A 25,330-nucleotide genomic window follows, 5' to 3' on the forward strand; every position below is an offset into this window, starting at 1 on the left:
TAACGCAGCTGCGGCAACAATTACCCATGAATACCTTAAACATATTTTTTTAAACATGCTTTAAAATTATTCTCACTGAAGAGGATTTTGTTTTTAGTTAGTCATTTTAAGACGGGGTTTTGTTTTCCCGGCTGGCCGGTGATACTTTTATCCATGGATGCCGCCATGATACTTCTATTCCGTTTCCTGCTGCTTCCGTGCGCATTCCCTGGGCCCGTCCGGCGGGCTCCCAGGTTCCCATGGATGGGAAGCGCTTCCCGAGCCCCGCTGCTGCTGGCGGAGCTCCGCCGGCCGCGGGGCTCGGGCATGCGCAGCGCCGGCCCAGGGCCGTGACGGTGCGGGAGCGGCGCGCGCCTCCGCGCCTGCGCGGGGTGGGCGCGTGACCCGGAAGCGCTCCGGCGGTGCCTGCGGCTGCGGCGGGGCTCTGCACGCGGACTGCTCCCCCCGGCCGCGCGCCGCTCCCGCCATGTCCCGCGGTTCCAGCGCCGGCTTCGACCGGCACATCACCATCTTCTCGCCCGAGGGCCGCCTCTACCAAGTCGGTGCGTTCCGGGCCCGCGGGGCCCCGCCGAACTGCCCCGTCACGGGCCCGGCCTGCCCGCGCCCCCGCTGGCGAAAGCTCCGCCGAGCCCCGCAGCCCGTGCGGAGGGGGAGGCGCTGTGGCTCGGGAGTGCCGGCTCCCGGCTGGCCGGTCCCGCGGTGTGTGGGGAAAGCCTGCTGGCAGCCTGGAGCAGCGGCGGCCCCGCCGTGCCGGCGTGGGGCCCGGGAAAGGGATTCTCGCGTGAGATAAGGAAAACTTGGAGCCAGGGTGGGCTCTCGAGTGTCCCCTGCCACCGGGAGGGGCCTCCTCGGAGTCCTCGGTGTTCGGGCTCAGATGTTTGAGAGCTATCCAGAGGCTGTTGAGTCTCCCTTAAGTGTTCCTTTGAGTGAATCTTGCCAAGCCTCGGAGCACTGCGTTTTGGGATCTGAGAGCTACGATAGGTGTTATAAATAGGATTTGAACTGCCTCAAACCCTGCATGCCAGAGTGCAAAGTCAGTTCTTGGATGTAACTAATGTGCTTTCTTGTTACACCTGAATGCCGCATGTTCTGCATATTGTGACCTGTGAGGTAGCAGCAGCCCTCCTTTGTTTTCAGGTTTCTTGGAACGATCTGAAGCCAGGCTTCAGCCCCTGTGTAGGTCACTGATTCTGTTATTCCTATTTTTGCAGTGCACCAGATTGTACAGCAGAACATCCTGGTGCCCCTTGTGTAGGATACAGCCTGGCAGGACAGTAAGTTTGAGAGTGCTCCTGGAGGATCCTCTCAACAGGGACAGAAGAACTGTTTTGCAGCATCATCCTGACGCTGCTTTCCCCAGCTGCAATTGCTTCACTGCACATCCACTCTATGTTATATATGTAAATCCATCTGTTCTCCAGGAAAGGAGCTTGCTGGGGTCAGATTTCCTGAATTACCTGTGACAGCCATATAGTTTTTTTGTGACTGCCCTTGAGTTTTTCTCAGGAAGAAGCCTGTGTGGATTAGGCCTTGTGGACAGGTAGCCCAGTCTCGAGCAGTCCTTTCTGCAAGGAGGAATTGGGAAAGTGCCTGTGTGTACATACACAGAAAGTTACTTATATTAAATACCTACATAGGGGTGCTGTCACATCTGGAGCATGTATAATGCTTATTATCCCTTATACATAGGGATGCTAGGGACAGTGCTTCCTCACACAGGGTTTCAGTGGTTCTGTGACAGGAGTCCTGGGCTTTGACCTGCTGCCATTAGAACAGGCTGGTTGGTCTGCATCACTTTTCACTGTCTCTGTCACAGTGCTATTGTTGGGAATGGTTTCTGCATTCTGTAGCAGAGAGGAAACTGGGCCTTGGTCTTCTGCCTCCAGGGTATATTTAGCCATTAGGTGAATGTATGAGAAATGTATAGTACCTCCATGCCTTTTAACAGTGTCTTAGAAACACGTATATTTGAGATCTTCTGCACACAGCCTGAAACTGTCTTAAAGCTATTTTAAGTACCTGTGTACTATAGGAAGAAAAATACGTTGATGTGCATAATTAACTTCAAGCAAGAATGTGCTCACTTTATTCACATTCAGGCTGGTAGCTCAGGCAAGGTGCCACATGGGTGTCTTTGTTTGCCAGCATCTAGCCACAGCACGGGCAGAAATGTTGTGTTTGCTTGCAATAAAATGTCCACATCTAGATTGTTTTGTTTTACCTTTGTCTCTTTGCTGGATTAAGATTAGCTAGGGGCCCAAGGAGGCCCATCTAGAGCTGGATGACCAGGAGTGTTTCCAGATGGGTTGTGAGTAGTACAGGCAACCTGTTCCAGTGCTTAGTCACCATCACAGTAAAACATGTTTCAGGTGTTGAGGTGAAAGTTCCTTCAGTTTGTTCCAGTCAGCTCTGATTTGGTCCTGTCACTGGGCATCACTGAAAAAGGGCTGGCTCTGTCCATCTGCTTTACACCCTCTGTTCAGGTGATTGTACAGATAAACAGACAAATGCTGCAAAGCCTGTGCTTGGGGCTTCAAGCATGACCAGTCTGCAGGCAGTGCTGGCTCATGTCTTACTGGTTTTGTGCTCCTCTGCAGGCTGGCACTGATCATCCCAGGTGAGCAGAGTTGTACAGAGGGAAAGGGGGAACATCCTTTATGGCACATTTGGGTAACCAGTAAGTGCTCTGATGTCTGAAAGTAGTAAATACAGTGCCATAAATGCACTTCCTTAACACTGACTCAGCAGATTGAACATTAAGTTGCAAGATGTGATTTTTTTTTTTTTATCTTCAGATTATTACTCTTCTGTTGTGCAATCTCTTCTACAGAACTGAGTGCAGCTTTTAAAATAGTCAAGTTTCTTGCTGCTGTTATTTTATGACAGTTTTAACAATTTACTATGCTGTTTGTAGACATGTTTTAAATTCTGGGCTCACGTGCATAGCTAACAAAAAAACTCAGATACATTTAGCTGCTGTCTGAAACTTGCCACTTAGTCAGATATTAGGAATTTCTGAATGTTTATCAAATATTGCCAGATAAACAGTTTTTAAAGTTGTTGTTCCTAAAGCTTTGAAGCTATTAATCAAGAGAAAATTATTTCATGGATTATTTCATTATTTTTACTTTAGTGTTTGTTTCTTAATCCATTGTACATGGACTCTCCATATTACATGGATAATACTATTTAATTGGCTCCTGTGTAGCTTTTGCTATAAAAAGTGAATAAAAGCATTGCAGTTGAATGTCAAGTCAGAAAATGTGATAGTAATGTTAAAGCCTGTCTCCTCTGCCTGCTGTATCATCTTATCAGTTTTTATCTATATCACTAAAAATTGGAAAAGAAAGCTTATATCCTTTAAAATACTAAAATTCATATAAAAAATTCTTCTGTAAGAATTTATGGTTACTGTGGTTTAGGTTGGACAATTTTGATCAAGTTCAGAACAGCCTTTTTGTTCTAAAACTTGTTTTGTTGCTGTTAAGCTTGAACTGAACAAAAGGTCAAATTAGAAGAAACATTTGAAGGAAGCATGGCAGTGGTTTTGTGAAGAGTCAATGCACACTGACCTTGAGGACACAAAGTGTTCCACAAGTATTAAAGTATTAAAAAGGCCATAAATTGGTGAGAGTCATGTGTTGGGGGAAGGAGTGTCAGAGTTAATTGTACTAGTGTCTCTGACACAAGTTTTTATTAACTTTTTTTTATTTTTCTAGAATATGCATTTAAGGCCATAAACCAAGGTGGACTTACATCTGTAGCTGTTCGTGGGAAAGATTCTGCAGTAATTGTAACACAGAAGAAAGTACCTGTAAGTATTCTGATTTTGAGGGGAGGTCTGGAAGGAGAGGAGACAAAAGATGGGGTGAGACTCAGCAGCATTGATATTATACTTATTAGCACTGACATAAATTGCTGTTTGAACTGACTATCTAATTATCATTCTGCTCATTCTGGAGTTCTAGCTCCATGTAGTTCATGCTCAACTGCACATTTTCGAAGTATTGCAATATTGGTTTTCTCTGTAGTTGTTGAAGGGATAAATCTAAGCTGACCCTGCTGTATTCAGCATGCATGCTCTTGCTGAGTTGTTTGTAACCAGTTCCCTGATTTCTTTAATTTCTGCTGAGAAAATGTTATACCAATAATATGTAGAATGACTTTTCACAAGTGTTTCAGCTCAGTGATGATGTACTGTTGAAAAATTCTTTTATGTTTTATGCAATAGGAGAGCAAGCTTTTATATGTGGATTCTCAAAGTTTCTTCAGAGAGAAAAGGACTGTGATGTTGATCATGTTCTCGTTCTCCTCCAGATCTGTGGTTTTAATCTTCCCTATTCTCCAATTTCTTCCTTCGTGTGCCTACAGTAGTAAAAATTGGAAAGCCTGAAAGACAGTTTTTAGCTGTTATGGGTCCTTTTGGACTTTCCATAAAAATCAGAGGATTCCTAGTTTGTCTTTTGTTTATTTGTTTATTTTCTTTTTACTTCCAGGACAGTGTTTGCTATTACATTATTTCTGTTTCCTCTTTAGGACAAGTTACTGGATTCCAACACAGTGACTCATTTATTCAAGATTACTGAAAATATTGGTTGTGTGATGACAGGAATGACAGGTATTTAATTCACCAATCTGGTTTTGGAGAACTTACCTAGTTGTAATAGGTGTATTTAAAGACAATGTAAAGTTGCACCTGGAATTTATAATCTCAGGCAGTGCTAGAAATAAACATGGTACATGTTCAATGGAATTAATGTTGGTTCTTTTTGTGTAGCTGACAGCAGATCCCAGGTGCAGAGAGCCCGTTATGAGGCTGCTAACTGGAAGTACAAGTATGGATATGACATCCCTGTGGATATGCTGTGTAAAAGGATTGCAGATATTTCTCAGGTCTATACACAGAATGCTGAAATGAGGCCCCTTGGTTGCTGTAAGTACAGTGTGTCAAAATGATCTTTACTATTTCTTGTGTAAGTTTGCAAATTCATGTATAAGAAGTTCTCACCCATTTTCAAAATGAGTAACTGAGGGAGTAAGAGGGATGAACAGCTGAATGAGAGAGCAGTGTTGTAGGTCTTGAACTGGATGCATGATTTTACCATTGACTTTGCATTTGAAATAATGTAGCCTCTCTGATACTATTTCACCTTGGTTTTGGGGGCCTGGTCTGTTTGCACTGTGCAGTGATGTCTGTGAGCAAGAGATGTTCTTTATAACTGTGTCTGTTTATGGTGGTTTGACCCTGGATGGATGCCAAGTGACTGTCAAAGCCTCTCCAGCACTCCCTTCCTCAGCTAGACACAGAAGACAGAAAAATACCATGAAAGGCTTATGGGTCAAGATAAGGGCAGGGAGGATCACTCACCAATTACTGGGCAAAACAGATTCACCTTGGGGAAATTAACTGAATTTATTAAAAAGCAAATAAAAATAGGATACTGAGTAGTAAAACCAAATCTTCAGAACATTTCTCCCTATCTCCTTCACAGGTTTAACTTTATTCCTGGTTCTCTACCTCTCCCACAGTGGCACAGGGAGATGGGAAGGGGGTGTGTGATCAGTTCATAGTACAGGTTTTGCTGCTACTTCTTCCTCAGGGGGAGGACTCCTCCCACTCTTCCCCTGCTCTGGTGTGTGTCCGACGGGAGACAGTCCTCCAGGAACTTCTCCAAAGTGAGTTCTTCCCACAGGCTGCAGTTCTTCACAAGCTGCTCCAGCAAGGAGCCCAACTTATGTGGGGTGCAGTCCTTCAGGAATAGACTGTTCCAGTGTGAGCTCCTTTCTCCACAGTGCCACTGGTCCTGCCAGGAGCCTGCCCCAGCACAGGCTTCACATGGAGCTACAGCCTCCTTCAGACATCCACATGCTCCAGCCCTGGTGGGCTGCTCCAGGGGCTGCAGGTGGATATCTCTCCACCATGGATGTCCATGGGCTGCAGGGGCACAGCTGCCTCACCATGGTCTTCACCACAGGTTGCAGGGGAATCTCATCTCTGGCAGCTCCTTCTCTCCATCACTTGCCTCTGTGTTTGCAGAGTTGTTCCTCTCACATATTCTCACTCCTCTCCTCTCTGTCTGCAGTTCTTTTATTTTTCTTTCTAAAATACATTCTCCCAGAGGCACAACCACCATTGTGGATGAGCTTGGCCTCAGCCAGCAGCAGGTTGGTCTTGGAGCCAGCTGGCTTTGGCTCCTTCAGACACAAGGAAGCTTCTGGCAGCTTCTTACAGAAGCCAGCCCTGTAGTCCACTCACCACCAAAACCTTGCCATGCAAGTCCAATACACTGGGTCTGGGTAAACATCACTGTTAAAAGAGAGAGATGGAGAGTGTAATTATCCTTGTGCAGCTTTTGTGGCTTTTTTATTTATGTAGTATGTATAGAACAGCATAATTTTTGCTCCTAACTTAGCTATCATATATATAATGTAGAGGGAAAAGTGCCTAAAGTATTCCCCTTGCAAATATTTCTACATATCTTGTTTTGTAACAGCAAATGTATCTTAGAAAGAAGTCATGTGTTGAGCCATTTTTGTAGATGATCCTGGTCATCTGTGTGTTTTGGGGTTGGTTCTGACTTTTTTTTTCCCTTACATTTGGCAGTAAAATTATAAATTATAACTGTACTGTTAGGATGTTCAGGAACTGAGGTAAAAGACTTAACAGGTTTCCTCAATTACTTTTTCATTAAACATTCTGTGAGTTTCTTTTTGATTGATGTTTTGGTTTGGTTTGGTTTTTTTTTTTTAAGGAGAATAGTTTCAGAATTGATGAATCACTTCTTGTAATCATAGTAGGCATTAAGACTTCCTACTGAAGAAGCAACATTCAGAGTTGCACCACAGTTTCCATGATGGGCCAGTTTTCCTATGCTTGTGTGCTTGTAATTTTCAGGAATGATTGTTTCTTTCTTCCCTTGGCATTTCCCATGCCTTGATGCTACTGGAAATTCCTTTTTTTTAAATACATGAATAAAAATGTATTTTTCTTTGCTTCCCTTAACCTTTTTAAAATATGAGGGGATTTTTTTTCTGTTGTAGTAATAGCTGCTCAGAAGTTTATCAGCTCTAACTACTATTAAAAGTTACACAAGAGTAAAGTAAAAATAAGTGAAAACTATGACCTTGTTTTTTGGGGTTTTTATTGCAATTATTGCTTTTGACTTTTTTTCTAATATGCATATTTAGACAATGCAGCTGTAAATCAAGAAGTGAGAGTGAACACATGCATTTCAGTGATGTGGTCAGTTTGTGTTACTCAGAAACTATCCAGCTTCAAAACATTTAGTTAGATGATCTTCAAAGACTTAGTTCTATGTCCTGATATTTCCACTTTCAATTTTATTTTTTTTTTTTAATTTAAAGAGAAAAATGCAATGTTTTTCAGGGTTACAAACAAGAAATCTAAATTTTATCTTTTAGTACTTTAGTACTTTTAGTTTCAGCATGTTTGTAAAGTTGATTTCTAGTAAAAGGCACGTGGTAATAGAACTATTGTTTACATTTTTGTGTCAGATAACACAGGATGTGAGCTGTGGCTCAGTGAACTTTCTATCAGGATAAAACTTCTGTTTTTCCTGACTTTGTGTTTCTCTACACACTGAGCGTGGCAAAAATGTTTATATATTTAATGAGTAGCTTTCTTTGGGAATGACAAAAATATAGTTTCTGCTAAACTGAGTTGCACACCTGGTAATGAGATGCTGATAAGTAATGGCAGATTGCAGATAAAAAGAAAGTCACAGCTCTAGCTATTGGACTGATTCCCAAAGATGTACAGCTGTGCATGCATGTTTTTTTCACTGAGAAGAGTATCCATTCTGTTCTTCAGTTGAATTAAATTGCTAAATTTGGGGAAATAAATAAGTTAACAAATTTTCTCTTCAAGGTATGATTTTGATTGGTATTGATGAAGAACACGGCCCTCAGGTTTACAAGTGTGATCCAGCAGGTTACTATTGTGGATTCAAGGCCACAGCTGCAGGAGTTAAACAAACAGAGTCAACCAGTTTTCTTGAAAAGAAAGTAAAGAAGAAATTTGACTGGACATATGAACAAACAGTAGAGGTAGGCCAGCAGAAGGAAATGAACATTTTTTAAAAATATTTTAAAATGCTGCATGTAGGCTTGGAATGCAGAGAAATGTAGTTAGGCATTTCCTTTTTCCTTACAGTTCTGTATTGCTGCCAGAGCAAATACAGCTATTCCAACCACGAAATAATTTGAAGATTGTATTCTGCAGGTGTTTGAATGGTCATCTAATCTGTTTTTTTTGCTTTATGTTAGCTGAAGCAAATTCTATATGTTGCACTCCCACTGTAGCTGTGTTTGGTTACTATAGTACTTGATTTTGGGGATGCCAGTATGACTTAACTTTTAGTGACATTTAAAACAGTCTTCATATTGGAAGGTATTTCAAACAATATCTTTGCATGATAAAAGGTTTTGGTTTTGTTGTGGTTTTTTCTGCTATGAAAACATGTCCTTTGATTTTTGTAGATTGAGTTTTTTTAGTGAGATGACTGGAGAGGGACTGTATTCTGAAAGCAAGAGGAAACTATATGGAATTTGTAAGCTGAGATTTTAAAGTGACAGGAAGTAACTTTAAATCAGAAGGAAGGATAGTTGTTAATGCTATGTCTATTAAGAAAAAAAAAAAGGCTTAGTGCTTTCTTTCTAATGATGAGGAGTTTTGTCTTCTTTCAGACAGCAATAACATGCCTGTCTACTGTACTATCCATTGATTTCAAACCTTCAGAAATAGAAGTTGGTGTAGTCACAGTGGAAAATCCTAAGTTCAGGTAAGTGATTAGTGTTGATAAAACTTGGTGTGTTTGTCTGCTTACATGCAATTAGTTTTACCTTCTTGTGTAACCATAAATCAAGAAAAAGAGATTTCAGACTGAAGTTTTGAAAGGTTTTTAACTTGTAATTCTTCAAAATGTGTAAGAGTAGAAAACATTGTGTAAAAAGAATGCAGTTTTAAAATGCATGACATGATTAAGGGATTTAGTAGTTTAATGTCTTAGAGTATTGCTTTCTGTGATGATTGAAATGTAGTTACATCTGGTCTAGAAGTGTTTTCATGCTTAGAAGCATAAAAATTTTTCATGGTAATGGTATCTGGACTTCCAAAGCATAGTCATGCTAACTAATACAGTAAGGTCTGGTTTATATTATGGAATATTTACAAGTCCCTTAAATTCTTTATTCCTTTTCTGAATTGAATCATTAAATTATTCTTGCTCCTTTTTAAATCATTAGAGTTTTTTAATGTGTGTAGTTAATAGATTATGGAATTGTATGGTTTAAAAACTGTATTTAAATTTGGTAAGATTAAAAGATCATGGATTTTAAAAATCATTAGTAATTTGAAAAAGCCTGAACTATCTACTTTCCAAGTACTCTGCATTCCCATCTAGCATTCCCATAAAAGTGAGGCACCTGCTCTTTCTTCCTTCCTCCATTATTGCCTGCAGCACACTTGTGTGCACCAAGATTACTTGATCAGTGTATCAAGATAACACCTGGAAGTCTTCCTGCTGAGGGCAGGAAAGCTTCACTTTGGATACAGTGTACTTGACAGCCTTCTCACAACATAGTGTATAGCTGCAGGAGTATGCATGAAATGTGGGAGAAAAAGTTTGGGGGATTTTTCATAATGCAAAAAACCCTCCAGGTATGGTTTACCTAAAATTTAGGTAAGTCTGGCTTGCTGCAGAGGGATTCAGTTATTTCTGCTTTAGTATTTCATTGGGGTTTTGGGGTTTTTTTGTTGGTTTTTTTTTTATAATTTTAAACAAGAAAAGGAACAATTAAATTGGGAACCAAGTTCACTGTTACTTCAGTCTAACTACTAAATGGGGACTGAAGAGAGGCTGCAAACTTTGGATCCTACAAACCTTTGGGTTCAGTCTTTTAAGTGCATCTTTCCTAATGTTTTTAAGGTGGACACGGTGATGATGGGTGGTTTTGCATTTGGTGGTGTTTGTGAGAAAGCACACAGGAGCTGCATGACCCCTTTTCTACTGCCACTCAAGGGATCAAGCTACCTTCTCACTAGGTCTCAACTTGCAAGTGCATTACTCATGAGGAATTACCTGTTATTTTTCTATCAGTTGTTACCTCCTTGCTCTCTAGTGACTTTGATTCTTCCTTTATTTTTCAAGAGAATTGGAATGTCAGCCTGTGGCACTTGCAGCAGGGCTTTAAAGGGCAGAAAGATGTATTGCTGTAAAACTTACTTGTATAGATATTAGGTTGTAATTTTGGAGCTTAAGGGGAAGAATCATTTAAGCTATTTAAGATTTCTTTTTGTTCTTTCAGGATCCTTACAGAAGCAGAGATTGATGTGCACCTTGTAGCTCTGGCAGAAAGAGACTAATTAGCACTCCCATTTCCATTGTCTGTGCTTCTGGCCAGGATGTTTGGTGAAAAGAACACACTTAATAATGGTTTTAGATTATGGGTGGAAAACAGTGTTCACTATATGATGTATTTTACTCTGTACAAATAAAACAGAGGTTTTTGAAATTCTTGGTGTCTCTTTTTAATGTCGTTTTTTAAACTTCTAATTCTATGAAATTGTCATCAAAATGCTTGATGACTTTTAGTGTGTCTGGTAATTGCTTGCTTTTTAAATGCATTTTGAGAGATATTTTATTCTCTGAGCTGTGTTTTTCATCTGAGCTATTTGGCTCTTGGTGTAAAGTTAATATCAGTTTTTGTGGTGTGTGTCTTGAGATAGCTCTTACATTCATGTTCATTGTCTCTGTGGCCTGATGTTGAAAGCCTTCAAACATTACTGGTTTAATTGTCAGGAAGTTAGGAAGGCCTTATTTGCTCAGGTTTAAATGAGGATATAGGGCAAAAGCGGAAGGAAAAATCTTGAGCTGTGAGTCCAAGTCGAGTCCTTTGGACTGATTTATTTGCAGTGCATATGGATTTAAGAGAAGTCCTCTATAATTAAACAGCTCTGAAGCTGACATTTATTTAGGGAAAATATTCTATATGTAGTGTACTTTGGGATTTTGGCTTAGTCACCTACCAGGTTTTGAGGCTTTGGGCAGTGCCAGAAACAATACTGGGGCTAGACAGGGCCATAGACAAAGTCCATCAGTAGGAATGTCTCTGGGAAGCAATTCTTGCTCCTTCAGAGGTTTTGAGTTTGGAGATGAGGCTGCAAAAACTTTTTGTTTTGCTTCAATTGGAGAGGTTCTGGCCTCAGCAGTAAATAGGGAGATGTTGAAGTTGTGAGGGAGGAGGCAGAGGAGAAAGGGAAGATAACCAGGCAATTTTAGTTGTTGCACACAAGTGTCCTTGAAAGAATGCAGAGTTAATGCAACATAACTCCTTACCTTCATTCCTGTGCTGTATTCTTCTCATATTGGCTTTAATTACTCCAAAATTCTCTTTGTTTTTTTTCAAGGCATTTGGGAAATGCCTCATAAGTTATCAGAAACTGAGATTGATTAATTATTTTCTTTGTGCTTACAGTTAAAGCCCCTTGAATATGTATTTTTCAAGTTCATTGTAGTAAAGAAGCTGTGTTTGGTGGCTTTAATAAATGATAATGCTAATATTTTGTGATAACTGAGTTGAGGAGATTCAGCTCTATAGTGAATTGTGGACTCCTCAAAGCTTCTTGGATTCCTATTTGTGCCTCCAAATTTCAGCTTCATGTCAGATAGTGTAGTGTAGGTAAGATAAGCACCATTGCTTCTGGTTTTGGGGTGGTCTGAGAATTTGGCATGGGTTTGTGTAACAATCAGCACACTTTTGCAGCTAATGGCACATTTAGAAAGGTCTGTGTTACTTCAGCTGCCAGTGATAGCTAAGTTTCTGAAAAGCCCTAGGGCCTTTCTTCCTAGTACTCCAGTTGTATAACAGCCTGGAATTGGAGTAGGCTTCAGTCATTGTTTAGTCTTGATAGCTTGTTCTTGATCAGCTTTGACAATGTATGGAAACTGATAACTTCTTGAACAAAAACTAAAGGGAAGATGACATTTGCATAGTATTCAATATCAAAATTCCCTGCAAGTCCTTTAATTCTAAATTTTGGAGCTTGTATAGGATTGTGTAACTCAGGTGGTGGTTCTGAAAACAGTGAGTATTTGTTCATACCTTGCCTGTTTTGCAATGCAGAATGTCTCAACTTGTGCTCAGAGATTATGAAATAAGCTGTCTACAATATATTAACTGTGAAAATTGCCTTTTTTATAAGCAAAGTTAAAATCATAGCAATTAAAATGGCATTTTTGCTAATATTTTGCCCTGCAGAGAAAATTCGTGGTTCTCTTTTTGTATTGATAATGGGGATTTTTCTTTTTTAGTCAAAGCTTTTTGTTGCTGAAGGTAGGGCAGCAATGCAGGTGGGGATGCCTGACTGAATGGGAAACCCCCATGTGTTACACATAACAGATAATTACACTTCACACTCTGGAGCAGGTATCACCTGCAACCAAGCTGTACAGCTGATGCTGAGCTGTAGCTGGTATCACCTGCTGGTTCAAACCTGGCACTTCAAAAGAAACTGCAGCATGCATGGTACAATCCTGATGCTTCTAGTTTGGGTAGAGTTTATAGAGAGAGATACCAGACTTGGGGTTGCTCTGTGTGTTTGTGGTTTGTTGTGCCAGTGCTGAAAACTGACAGATGCAGTTACAATGTGAATGCACAAGTAGTCAAACAAGAATAGGATCGAGTTTTATTTGCATACCAGACCCACATCAGTGTTACCTGTACTAAATTTGGACTGGCTCTGCACCACCTTGTAACTGTCCACATTACCAGTCTTCTTTATGTGTGGTGTAGTGTAAGGATGCAAATGCCAAGTACATGTAGTCAGCTTAGGTAAATCAGTATTTGTTGAACTTTGAAATCACGTGGATTTCTTATGTGTAACCTCCCTCCCTCCATGCAAATGTGGCCCCAAAGACAATAATGGCATGTATTTTAAACAGAAGTAGCTCAGTGGGGAGCCAGTTGCTCACCCATCCCATGATGTGTTTATCCAGCTGTGTGCTGGGTGTTCTGTCCAGAAGGGTCCTGTTAGAGACAGTATTGGAAGCTTTACTGAGATCCTGAAGGATTACATCAGCTGGCTTCCCCTGATCAGCTGGGTGGGTTACCTTGTCATAAAGGAAAATCAGGTTTGATAAGCAGAACTTTCCCTTCATGAAGCCATGCTGGCTGTCATCAGTGACCACATCCTTTAGGTATTCAAAGGCATTTTCCCAGGGGACCAGCTAACCAGCTTCCTGAGCAGCCTGAATCTGCTCTCCTCATGTCTAGAGATGAAGTTTTGCTGGCACTTTTCCTCCTGTCAACACAGATTTTAGACTCTATCACTTCGTGGCCACTGTGGCCAAGCTCCGCTCACGAGACCCTCTCTTAACACACAACAATCCTGCTCAGGCAGGCAGTAGTGACCTTCTGCAGGATTTCAGGTATGACTTAGGAGCAATATGTGCTACTGTGTCTTTTCACTGCAAAGCTGATGACAGCCTAAGGACAGGGGTAGATGGGGAGTTCAGATGGTGTGAGTACAAATTGATAGATCACAACTTTAATAACATGGAAATACAACAAAGCAAAATTCTTTTCTACCTTCTCTGTCCTGTTTTGCATTAAATTAATGTCCATGTTTACCAAATAAGGAATATTTTGGTTCAGCACACATTGTTGGACATAAGATGAAAGAATCATGTCTGTCATTTTCTAGCATCTGAAGAAAAAAAAAGTACATAACTTTCCCATTTTTTCCCCTGGCACAGAAGCAAAGCCTGCTATTTTGAGTTCTGTAAAACAGCAGCTTTACTGGGTCATGAGATCAAGTTTTGTGAAGCATATCCATAGCAGTATTCATGTTTTCTTCTAGGAAAGAAAGCTGCACTACCCAGTTAGTAACAGTAGGGGCATTGCTTTTCTTTTTATAATCAGTGAATTTTTGCTTTTTCAGATGGGAATTTTTAAAATTGTCACAGCTTGTTCCAGCCAGTTCTTGCTAGTAACATTTTGTTCTGTTCTGTTGTTTTGCTGTAACCCAAACTGCTTGGAAACAATGCAAGACATCCTGTAGTTCAGGATCTGTTGGAACAGTGAAGCTCTCAAGACCAAACTAAAACAAGGATCGTCACATGCTTATGCAAAGCTGTTTAAAATAGTCTGGACTTTGTTTGTGTATTGTGATTCTTATGTTTTAGAAAACCCTATGAAACATTTTAATCTGTCCTTTGTTGTATATTATATAGATAAAATTGTATTTTTAAGTGACTGACTAACCCCTCAGTTATTTGCAGTTATTTGCTGCTCTTCACTAAGATTTTCTTAACATACTCATCTTTTCTGTAGTAATGGTCTTACTCATTTCACCGTCTTCTATGAAAAGTCTGTGCTGCAATGTTAAATATGGTCACTCTAATGTATATAAACCTAATATAAACCTGTTCACTATAAACCTGAAGAATAAATAGAGCCAGGGTATCACTAACTCAAAATCCAGCTAACTGCTTGGCAAAATTGAGTCATCTTCCAAGTAGTGTGTGCTTCCACTTTTTGGGGATAGTGTTTTTTTCTTGGTTCTTTTTAGAACCTGCCAGCTGTAGCTGAGGTTCCTGGCTCTGCAGATGCACTTCATGGCCATCTCCTACCTGTCATTGTGGCTTAGCTGATAGGTTCATTGAACCACAAACCTGTGGAATGAAGTTTTCTCTCTGAGCCTCTAGCAGCATAGTATGCAGTGTAGATTAGCATACACAAGACAAGACTTCAGTTTTTTTGTCAGCAAATTGTGTTTGTTTCCTCTTCCAGAAAACTGACTCTTGTGACACCCGGTGGCAGAAAGAATTGTGAACATAAGGTATTTAGTCCTTTGTGAGATTCCTGAGACCAGAAAGCAACCCTCTCTCAAGTTTGAGAGTCAAATTTACTGGTTGATAGAGAAAAATAGCATGAATGTGCATGGACTGGGGTTGCATGAGCAGGAACAGGAGTGCCAATTGTTGCCATCTGATGTTGTGATGTTTGCAGGTGTGCTCAGTCTCCCTGGGTTTTTTTCTGATTCTTCCTTCAGCAAGCACTGGTGATCATTTGCATTTGTAAAGAGCCATTCTTTTTACTTAATTGATGGAAAACATTGGGGGTTTTGGTTCAGTTCTCTGTTACATAAGTGATCTGAGTCATCTTACTCTGGGGTCAAATTGGCTGTAGTGCAGGTATAAAAGAGGAGAGAGGGAAATAGGATTGCACTGCCTCTGCTTTAAGGCACTCTGAAACCACAGCCTGCATCACCAAAGGAACAGGAGTTTCCATAGCTCATTATCCCCTTGGCTAGTCTTTAACTTAAACCTGTATGATGGCAGCTGGCTCACCAAAGCTGTGTTTGCCTTTCTCAGCAGGTGATTTGAGCCTTCACTTGGGCAGAATCAAGACTCCTCTGAGGAAGGTTTCTCTGGGGACAGTGCTGTTACAGCAGCTCCTCTGTTCTTGTAATCACTGAGTAACCCAGTAATTTCCAGGGCTACCCAGGAAACCTGATATGGAAACAAGCTTATGTTTAAAAAAAACAAAACAACAAAACCCAGCCAGAACAATAGCTCAGTGTGGATGCTGGTTTAACCTTGATGCTGGTCCTGCAATAAAATACCAGCACAGGGGGCAGTGCAACACAGGATCCTTAAGGAGGGACTGGTTAAACTGGTGACACACCTGGTAGGAGTGACAGGCAAAATTCTCCTTTGTAACTAAATATTTTCCTCAGGAAAAGATGGAATATTAGTTTTCATAACCCGTAGAAACCTCCTTTGTGGAATCTAACTGCAGGCTGGCATGGCTGGCTAGGCAGGGAGTCTGTCTGCACACTGCACTCTTAGGTGAACAAGGTATCAAGAAAATCTGCAGCAAGGTGGCTGCCAAAGGGGACAGCAGTTGCCTTGCATTGGTTTTGGCACAAGTGGGGTGAGCAGCCTTTCTTTTTTTCCCTTTTCTGTCTCTGCCTCTTAAACCACTTGTAGCCTTGCATACCTTTAGGGCATTGTGAAGAAATTTATTTGCATTGAATGTTAGCCTAGTTTCAGTTAACAGTATTTGGAAATACCTGCTGACAGAAAAAAAAAAAAAACCCAAAAAACAAAAAACGTTTCTCATCTAAGGATGTGGTGAACCTTGAAAATGGGCTACCAGGTTAGCTTAGTTACTCACTGCCCCTGAAGGTAACAGGAAGCAGGCTGAGGATTGCTGGAGTCAAAGCTGTTAGCAGAAAGGATGGGAGAGAAAGGAGGATTTCCAGTGAGGACAAGGAAGCCTGCCTGACTTGCCATTAGTTAATGGCAAGTTGCCCAAAACCTCAATCTCCAGTGGATTTTTTCAGCCTGTAGCTCCTGGTTTCTTCGCCTGGTGGGTGTCTGCACACATGAAATGTTTGTTGAATACTTATTAGAAGATGGGATGATGATGTTCCCCATTCATATCTCCAGGAGAAGTTTCTATTACTAACCCCTCTTACCTCGTAAAAAAGCAAGTAAATAAAGTACTAAATAGTGTAGAATTGGCTTTGGAAGTGCAAAAATAGTTATATCCCATGAGTGACAAGAGAACTTACCAGGAAGTAATTTTTTTAACTTTTTTTCCTACTTTGACTACTTTGCACTGACACCTACATCCTTCTCATTCCAATGCAGGAAACAGACATGGGCTCTTGTGTAGGTAGTTCATCAGGGGACATCTGTCTAAAGTGCATTAATGGTCCATAGGTTCAAAGTCAGAAGTTACAGAGATGGACTACAAAATAAGTCTGGAGGGGAAAGAAAAAAAACAGATGCAGATGGTGTGAATGTCCTGATACGCAGGTAAGGAAAAGAGAGCAATGTTGTCAAAAAAAGGAAGACAACAAAACAAATTAATGATAAGTAGCATTACAAGTGGTCTATATTACTGGAATGAAGTAACAAAGGTCAATTTCAAGAGGGAAATGTAGTTACTAACAGAGAAAAAGAGAATGGATTGAGTTTTCTGCTCACTGATGCTGGATTTATTGATAAATAAAAGCGTGTGTAATGAATTCAGCAGGATGACTGAGACACTGCTTCTGTTGATGAAGTGCTTATTTGCAAAATGATGTTACAGTTTTTATTTTGAATACAGATAATAATGAGTGTGTGATGCTTTCCCACTTTGGTGGCAAATCAAAACACATACCACAACAGTACATGAACACTTGTGCTTTGTAACAGGAATCAATGTGTGTGGATAGATACATGCTGTAATCCAGCTCTGCTGGTAACATGGAGCTTTCAAAAGCACTGGAAAGGCCGAGATGTGCTGCAAGTGCAGAGTGGGCAAAGGGCCTTGCTTGAGCTTCTAGGCTCAGGTGCAGGCATCAGGCTCTTGGTGTGAGCAGGCAAGGACACAGGTGCAGCTGCCTTCAGCCATGCCTGGTCCCTCGCTGGGCAGCAGTGGCAGCCCTGTGACTGCAAGCTGAGTGTTCAGGGAGCCCATCGGGGCCAGTGCTCATCCCCTTGCTGCAGCATTAACTTCTGTCTGGCTCAGCTCACTGGCTCATCCCGCAGCTGCATGGGCTGCGGTGCCTGTAGAACGAGGAGGGATAAGATCTTGAGGAAACAGGGAGGGGTAGGACCGGGTTAGCCCAGGCTGCTGCTTCATCATCCTGTCAGAGTGCAACAAGCACACCCCTCGATTTGGTTGTGCCACATGCTGTGGGTTGCTACGGTTCTACTGTGTTGGTGTTTGAAACATTTTCAGTGGATCGTTTCCTAGGAGAATAAACAATTGCTTTTTGCCGGCATCAGGCACATCGCTAGCTCAGGGCACTCTGAAGTGCAATCCTCCAGATGGTCCTTGAGCCGGCTCTGTAGGTGCCGCCCCATTCACAGCCATACAAAGAGCGTGAAACTCCTTATGCGTGTGCTTCGTTCGGTTTGCGCAAAATGGGTCTTTGAAAAGGCTTTGAAAGGGCTGCATTCAAGAGCTGTGGTTGCTGCCTGGAATTGCTCCAGCTGGTGAAAGGCTGCAGCTCCCTCCCTCTGGTCTTGACAAATACTGTGGAGCTGCTGAGACAGGTTAGTTGTTCTGGCTAGTGTGTTGTTTTCTGCTCTTCGTAATGTTCTGAGTCGGATTTACCTTCAGGTCAGTTGAAAATAAATAAATAAAATACAGCAAAACTCTTGAAGTACATCAATGCTGAAAGATACGTATTTAACACAACTAATACTTAAAGAAACTGTGATCAAAACCTGAGCACTGGGTTTTGCACATCTGTTGATTTTTGGAGCTGGGAAAGAAAACAGCGCTGTCCTCAGTAAGCAGGGTCATGTGAGGTTAGCTGAGCTAGAAAGGAAGCCAGACCAAGCACTGCTGCGCTCTCAGGAGCCTTCTGCCACAGGCTGTGGGAGAGGACTCTAAACAGCATTAAATATAGTTACAGCAGATCCTGCCGGGCTAGTTTCTCCTGGATCCTTGCTCTGGAGTGTTCATTGGAGATGTCCTTGCACGGTGCAGTGTCACTAAGGACAGCAAGGCCGTGTCCGTGTCCCCAGCAGCCCTGGCTGCTCACCCTGCAGGGCTCGGTGCCTTCTTAACTCCCCTGCAGCCGCAGCCTCCCCTCTCAGGTGCTTCCTGAAGACCTTCTGCCACTGTTAACAATGAGAAGTATTGCCACCCTTCCTTCTTTCCCCTTCTTAACTATAAATTATGATTATTTCAACACTTTTTAGCATGATTATGGAGCAGACTCTGCGAACGGAGCAACTTCTGTAAGCAACGTTTCAGTTGTCATTAAAAACCTTTCATGCCCGGGTCACAGGCTTATCTTTGGAACTGAGAGAATGGATCAGTTCTCTTTTTTGGAGACAAAAATGGTAAGAAGTTCTGCTGGAAATAAATTGCAACATATCGGGATGAGGATAATTTGAAATTTGTTAAATCACCACTAGTCCTAATTCCGTCCCTTTCAACCTCTATATACTTAACAGTTAATTACTCCTCTACCGACCCGGGGAGAAACATTTTTAAGGTAATTTTCCACACCCCCAGCTGGTGCGAGGCCCACCCTGAAAGAAGCAGGGAAAACCTAGGCTTGTTTTTATTGGTACCACGCCTAGGGCAGCGGGCTCCACCCTGGAGGGAATTCCCACGCTCGGTAATTGCGGCGCAGAATGCCGGCAAACATTCAACCAGCTCCAGATCTGATTCCAGATCCTGTAAATACAGTGGGAATCTTCACGAATATACACGGCCTTTCCCCCTCTGGAGATTTTCTGTGCTGATGCCTGTGACTCTCCTGCAGCCCAGCCAAGCTGTATCTGCTCAGTGCAGAGAACTACCAAGGTAGCTGCCTGACACAGTGTGGTTTCCTTCTTTATTTTTTCCCCTGCCAAACAGTGAATAATGGGGTTTCCTCTGATAAGACTAAGCTGGTCTGGTCTGTGCCTTTGCCTCTTGTGGTCAGATGGGCACTGACATCTTTCCACCTGTGGCTCAAACCTAACTGCATTTCAAGCACTGCAGTGCAGACAATGGCAAAACTCCCTGCAGATGATATGAGTGGTCCAGAAGCAAAGGAGGCAAAAGATGATTTTTGTGTGCTTTGCACGCCTCTCTCAGCTTACAGGATCCTGCCTTCCCAGTGATTGCAGTGGGGAAATGGCCACAGCCCCAGCTGGAATCTCAGCTACAGGCTCAGCAAGGAGAAGTAAAGGCACCAAAACCCCCTCCTGGTTTCCCTGTTCCCAGACTTCTCCTCCATTCAAAAGTACCGTGTTTGAGGACATTGTCATAGGCTGGGAACCCCCTGTCTTGCACAGTTTCCTTCTGCTTTTCTCCTTCCTGAAACGCGGTGCCTTTGTCATGTCACAACCACACAGTGCCCTCAGAGAAACAAAAAGGGAGAGCACTCGCTGTGACTCCATTCATGATAGTCTCTGCAGACTCACCTCCCCGGGAGACCCTTCTGCTATGAGGAGGAGGGAGGAATCCTCCTTTTATCCTCCACCATTCCGTCAGGACAATAGACAGTGCCTCTGGGCACAGGCGGCTTGTGAAACCCACAAAATTGCAAATCTTTTGGCCAAAATGTTCTTGATTTTAAGCAGATAAGGAGCAGGGGAAAACAAACTGTAAATGGAGAAGAGGTGCTGCACAACCAGCACTTAGCAGCGTTTTTGACTTTAGTACAAATAAAATTTTCACAAAGAGGAAAATGCCTTTCAATCCCACAAAACCCCTCAAGCCTGATTAGTCAGCTATGGGATCTGGAGAATTAGGGGCCATGAACACATCAGACTGAAAGCTTTGGTTCTCCTCCCCCTGCTTTCAGCAGGACAGGAACCAGGCATTACCACGGACTGTGTGGGAGAGCTCATTCTAGCAAAATGCATTTGCCCCTCTTCTGGAGGGCAGGGGTTATTTGTTCACTGCTGAAGGGAAGCTGCTTTAGTCACAGTGCTGATTGCCTTCCTCTAGAAATCCCCCCGAGGAGAAGCTGAGTAAGCTGAACCAGTGGATGCTGAGGCCATGGCAATACCTTCCTCCTAAAGCAGCTGTTGCCACATACCACCAGTCAGAGGCAAAAAAGGACAAAAAAGGCAAACAACCAAACAAGGAAAAAAAAATTTAAAAAAGGAAGGGAGGGGAAATGTGCCCAGGGAAATGTTATGTTATTAAGGTCTCTTGCTGTGTTCAGCTGCAAGGCAAAGCTGCCTGAAAAAATGGCAGGAATGTGCATTGTTTTCACATAAGGACTGCAGAACATCTGTCCTGTCGTTCCCGTGGGATTGGTTTTAATCTTTTTTCCTAAATAACCAATCTGACTTACAGATGTGTGTGTTTTCTGCTCAGGTCCTGCAGGCTTGTTGGAAACATCCTCAAGTGTTTCCGTGGGAGAGATCCCAGCTATACTTGGACTAGGGAAGATGTCTCAGCTCAGCTCATGGACCAAAGCTTCTGTTTCTGCAGTGCTTCAGAGCGGCAGAGTGCTACAGGGGGGTTAAATGGGACTAGGATGGGGAGCACAGCTGATTGTCACCAGACTTCCCATCAGCATGTGGCCCTCTGAGCCTGCACACTCAGTGGAAATTAGATCCCAACTGTGTTTTTCATTTGATTCACTATGAAAGTGGAAGAGAGTAGCCTTAGGAAAGTTCATATGAAGCAGAAAATGGCATACAGCACCTTATGTGACTTGTTAAGCAGTGAGTGATTTCCCTCTCGCCTGCCTGGATACACCTCAGTGCACTGGGCATGGGATCCTCCTCCTGGCCAAGCAGTTTGGTCCCAGCTTGGACTGAGAGCGGCAGAGGACACAGTCTGCCTGCACTAGGGAAGTGAGAAACTCTTTAATAAGAGCCATCAGGTGCACTGTGTTTTCTTTGGGCTGGGTGATTCCCCAGAAAACCACAGTCCAGGCAAACGAGCGGCGCGGCGCCGGCTCTGGCACAGCTCCACTGCTGTAGTCTTCCATGGGAGCTGCAACAGCAGCTCCTGCAGCACCAAGGAGCAAAGCAAAAAAAGTGAAAGGAGAGCAAGGACAGAAAGATAATCCTTCTGGCTGTTCCCAAGCCCAAGAGAATGTTTTGTCTTCTCCCTAGTCTCTTCCTTCCAAATCTAAGTATAGGATTTTTTGGTTCCAAGTGACCATGGGAAACACTCCACTTTCTGAGAAAAAAAAAAACAAAAAACAAACACCTAAAAGCAAGTAAACAAACAAAAAGCTAAATAAACCCCCCAAAAACCAAACAAAAATCCCACAAAAACCCCAAACCCCCAAACAAACAAAACAAAAAATATCCCCAAACAAACAAAAAAATTGTCTGTGTGGCACACTCATTTGCACTGAAATCCAGTATATCCAGCTGAAAATTGCACCAGCTTGATCCAGGTGTCACTTTGCTGTGATGATGGCCATTTCAGGCAAAGTCTTCAGCTGTACCTCTCTGCCCTGATCTGCTTTGGCTGCCTGACAATTGCCTTTCCCCATGCTCAGTTTCTGCCAGTTTCTGTGTTTCTGCCCCAACCCTGACCCTCACTGGAAGGCTTTCCTGGGTTCTCATAGCTGTTGTGGACAACGTCACATACAACATTCAAAACCAAGTTTTGTCTGGCTGCTTCATGGCAATTCTATGCTGGCATCTGATTTTGGTCCATCCAAGTGGGATCTTTTCCCATTTCAGTACTTGGATCTTTCTCCTCACAGCTCGTCTGCCATACCTGTGTTCAGCATGTTAATGTTTACAGTGACCTCATGGCAAATCCACCCTGTAGCTCTGCTTTCAAAGGAAATGGAATAAAGAAGGACACTGGCAGCTCAGCTATGACACAAAGCCTCCATGAAGCAGAGAAGAGAGATCAGCTCAAACATTTGTCTTGTTGGCTTAGATTGAGTGGAAGTGGTGAAACTCCCCTTGATGAGCAGTAACAGGTCACAGGAGCTGAGTCATCCAGACACCTCCTGTCAGCAGGTGATTTGGGACATGTCAGCCATCTCTCAGAGGACACATGTGGGATGGCACGTGCTGCTCACATCTCAAAGCTGTAGCTGTGCATGCTACAGAGGAAATGGAAGGTGGCTGTCACACCATAGTTAACATCAGAAGTGAAGGGAGCCCTGCATATAGTGCAGGACAGGTACTTTTACTTTCAGCGCTGGTTTTGTTTATACAGCCTGGGTGGAGGCAGGAACCCCACCAAAACAAGCTTGCAAAAGGAACATTTCATTTGTGGAAGGAACGTGGAATTTCCCAAGGTAAGAACAGCAGGTTTAAGTGATTGCATTTCCATCAAGCAGCTGGCATTCTTTCCAGTGCCCCACCTCCTCCTCTCCAGCCTTGCCTGCTTGCAGGCTGAGGGCAGCTGTGGCTCCTCTGGCTCGGGACCAGCCCTGGAGCTCAGTGCCTGCCTGTCTGGAGCTGTGCCTGTTTGCAAGGTGAGCATTTGTACGTGAGCAACAACAGCCGTGCACTGGGACAACTTTGCTGCTCCTCTCCTCTCCTCCCTGGTGCTGGGTGGCCCCAGGGCCTGCAGAGGATTAAAAATTGGTGCTTCTGCTTGCCAAGTATAGCACTGAGAGCCAGCAGACTCTTCTCATTTTTTTATTTTCTCTATTTCAATAGGGCATACATTAGGTCGTGCAAAGTGCCATTTTCCCTGACAGTTTTTCAGGCAGTCCCATCTCCCAGCATGGCCAACATCTATTTCCCTGGTGTCCTCCTGTCCTTGATTGCTCATGTGAGGTGGCCCCTCTTCTATCTTCAACCTGCTCTGTGCTCCCACGTCTTCTATCTCCAATCTGCTCTGTGCTCCCACATTCTCCTACTGGCTTCATTCCCATGATAAGCCTTCAAGGCCCTCTCTGTCCTTTTATATGGAATGTGCACAAACTCCACCTCCCCTTTCTTCTAGGCTCAGCAAAAGCCTCTGCCTGCTGCTAGGAAGATTGCTGCTCCTTTCTGTCCTGGCAATTTGGTAGATTTCTGGTAGGGTTTTCCTGCATAGTTTGGGCCACAAGGACTTCTATTCTTGTAAACCCAGCTCTGGAAGAGGTTTTCAGTCTCCCTGCTCTCACTTACCCCTCCCACTGGAGGCTGATTCTCCTCAGATGGCTGGTGGAGTAATTAGAGTGCAGTTCCCTCTGCTTGCTTTGGGCAAAATTACAGGTTAATTTAAATTAAGGCACCCTGGCTGGTTCTGCCTGAACTGAACTCGGGGAGAACTCATGCAATCCTCTCTGCCAGGTGTGATATGAGTGCTATGGCAGCCAGGGTCATCAGCTCTTCCCCTGCAAAGCTGGGGCTCAGCAAACCATGTCCTGTGCTGCACTCCTCCATGAGGAGCCAAAACCAAAGCAGCTGTGTGCTGAGCAGAGGTGCTTAGCTAGTTAGCCAAGGAGGTTAGCTGGAAGCACTAAGCACAGGTTCTGCTAGAACCTATCATCTGCTATCCTAACATCCAGGCTCTCAAAGCCTTCCTCTCTTCCCCCTGAAATATGCCAAAGGCAACACTCTTCCAGGTGAACACAGTAAACTTCCAGCTAGGGAATCCACATGAGAAAGGGGTCTTGTCCTGCAGTGCAAAAGCTGCCAGGCACATTCCCTTGGAAATGAGGCCTGACCTCCATGTAGGGGAGAGAGTGAGAATGGCCATGCTATCTCCTTTCCTTCCTTAATGCCAGGGATTCTGTCATAGGGATTAGGTTGCTTGGCCAGGAGGGAGTAAAGACCTAGCAGTTTTTGAGTGGGTCCTGTCCTTGGGTGAGGCATGCAGCCTTGCAGACCCCTGGCTGTTCAGGTGCTCCCAAGCCAAGAGAGAAGTCACGGGTGGGTTGTACACACTGCAGGAGACATGGAGCTGCTGAGCACAGGCTTTCCAGGGGCTGGCTTTGGATACAGGCTTTCACAGCTCATCAGCATCCTGATTTAGGGTTTTAAATCTCTTTAGGGATCCATGCCCAGGTGCTGATTTCCACTAGAAAGTGTTTTTTCCTGAAGCTGGGATGAAATAGTTGCTGTATTCCTGTGGCACTTTAGAATGCCCTTCTGTAGGCCCTGCAGCAGGAGCCCCAGCTGGAACTGGATTATATTACTCTTAATTCTCCTGCAGTTGGGTAGGTAAGATAGACACCAATATGGGCAGAAGAGTCACTCTGCACTGGCCTGAACTACTAATTGCCTAAGAGTCCAAGTGATGGTGAGGTTATTTATATCCCAGCCTTTCCAGCATTGGTCATGGCTGAAGACAACACACCAGACTGGAAAGACCTCTGGACTGGTGATTGGGGTGGCCTTATTAAGTGTCAAACTCAGCCTGTTGCTCAATGAGCTGTTTTCTGCATGTAACCCTGACACAGCTTGCAATAGCCTGGCTGGAAAATCGATTGCAGCAATGTGAGCAGCACCTTCAGTGGCTCCATGTGTGCCCAAGCTTGGTCATCCCTGTCATTAATTAAGGGTTTGCTCATCTCCAAGGATGAGGCCTCTGTTTTTCAGTACAGTCACATGAGCTCAGATGGCCCCAAGCAAAGCTTTGATTCTCACACTGAGCAAGTGCACAGAGAACACGTGTGGCTTCTGCACTGCCTGACAGCTAAACGTGCTGGGGCTGATGGAGGTGAGAGACTTGGAACCTGGCACCACATCCTGGATGCTGAGGATGGTGTTGCAGGATCTCCTGCCAGGGGCTTCCCTGCTGGTGTAACTTCTGGCAGTCCCTTCCTGCAGAGCAGTCTCTGGTGGCCAGTAGAGGCTGCCAGCTCCTGTGGCAAGGCTTCAAGGCACACACCAGTTTATCACCTGCAAGCTGTTAAATCTAGTCAAACAATACA

General features: G+C 43.4%; 1 protein-coding gene across 1 annotated transcript; it reads left to right on the top strand.

Moving 5' to 3' along the window:
- Positions 1-347: 347 nt before the first annotated feature.
- PSMA6 (proteasome 20S subunit alpha 6) lies at positions 348-10,533 on the top strand. Its single transcript, XM_079310244.1, has 7 exons — positions 348-542; positions 3,720-3,814; positions 4,537-4,618; positions 4,778-4,933; positions 7,889-8,067; positions 8,707-8,801; positions 10,327-10,533. The coding sequence occupies exons 1-7, from the start codon at positions 467-469 to the stop codon at positions 10,382-10,384; spliced, it is 741 nt and encodes a 246-aa protein (XP_079166370.1). The 5' UTR covers positions 348-466; the 3' UTR covers positions 10,385-10,533.
- The last annotated feature ends 14,797 nt before the right edge of the window (positions 10,534-25,330 follow it).

Source organism: Erithacus rubecula (genome assembly GCF_903797595.1).
Source record: "Erithacus rubecula genome assembly, chromosome: 6".
Lineage (NCBI taxonomy): Eukaryota > Metazoa > Chordata > Aves > Passeriformes > Muscicapidae > Erithacus > Erithacus rubecula.

What these genes read in the sequence shown, in the direction of transcription:
- PSMA6 (XM_079310244.1), top strand. Translation starts at nt 467, where the DNA reads ATGTCCCGCGGTTCCAGCGCCGGCTTCGACCGGCACATCACCATCTTC. An exon ending in TGTGATGACAGGAATGACAG is followed by an intron (nt 4,619 to 4,777) that starts GTATTTAATTCA and finishes CTTTTTGTGTAG; the next exon opens with CTGACAGCAGATCCCAGGTG. An exon ending in AATGAGGCCCCTTGGTTGCT is followed by an intron (nt 4,934 to 7,888) that starts GTAAGTACAGTG and finishes TTTCTCTTCAAG; the next exon opens with GTATGATTTTGATTGGTATT.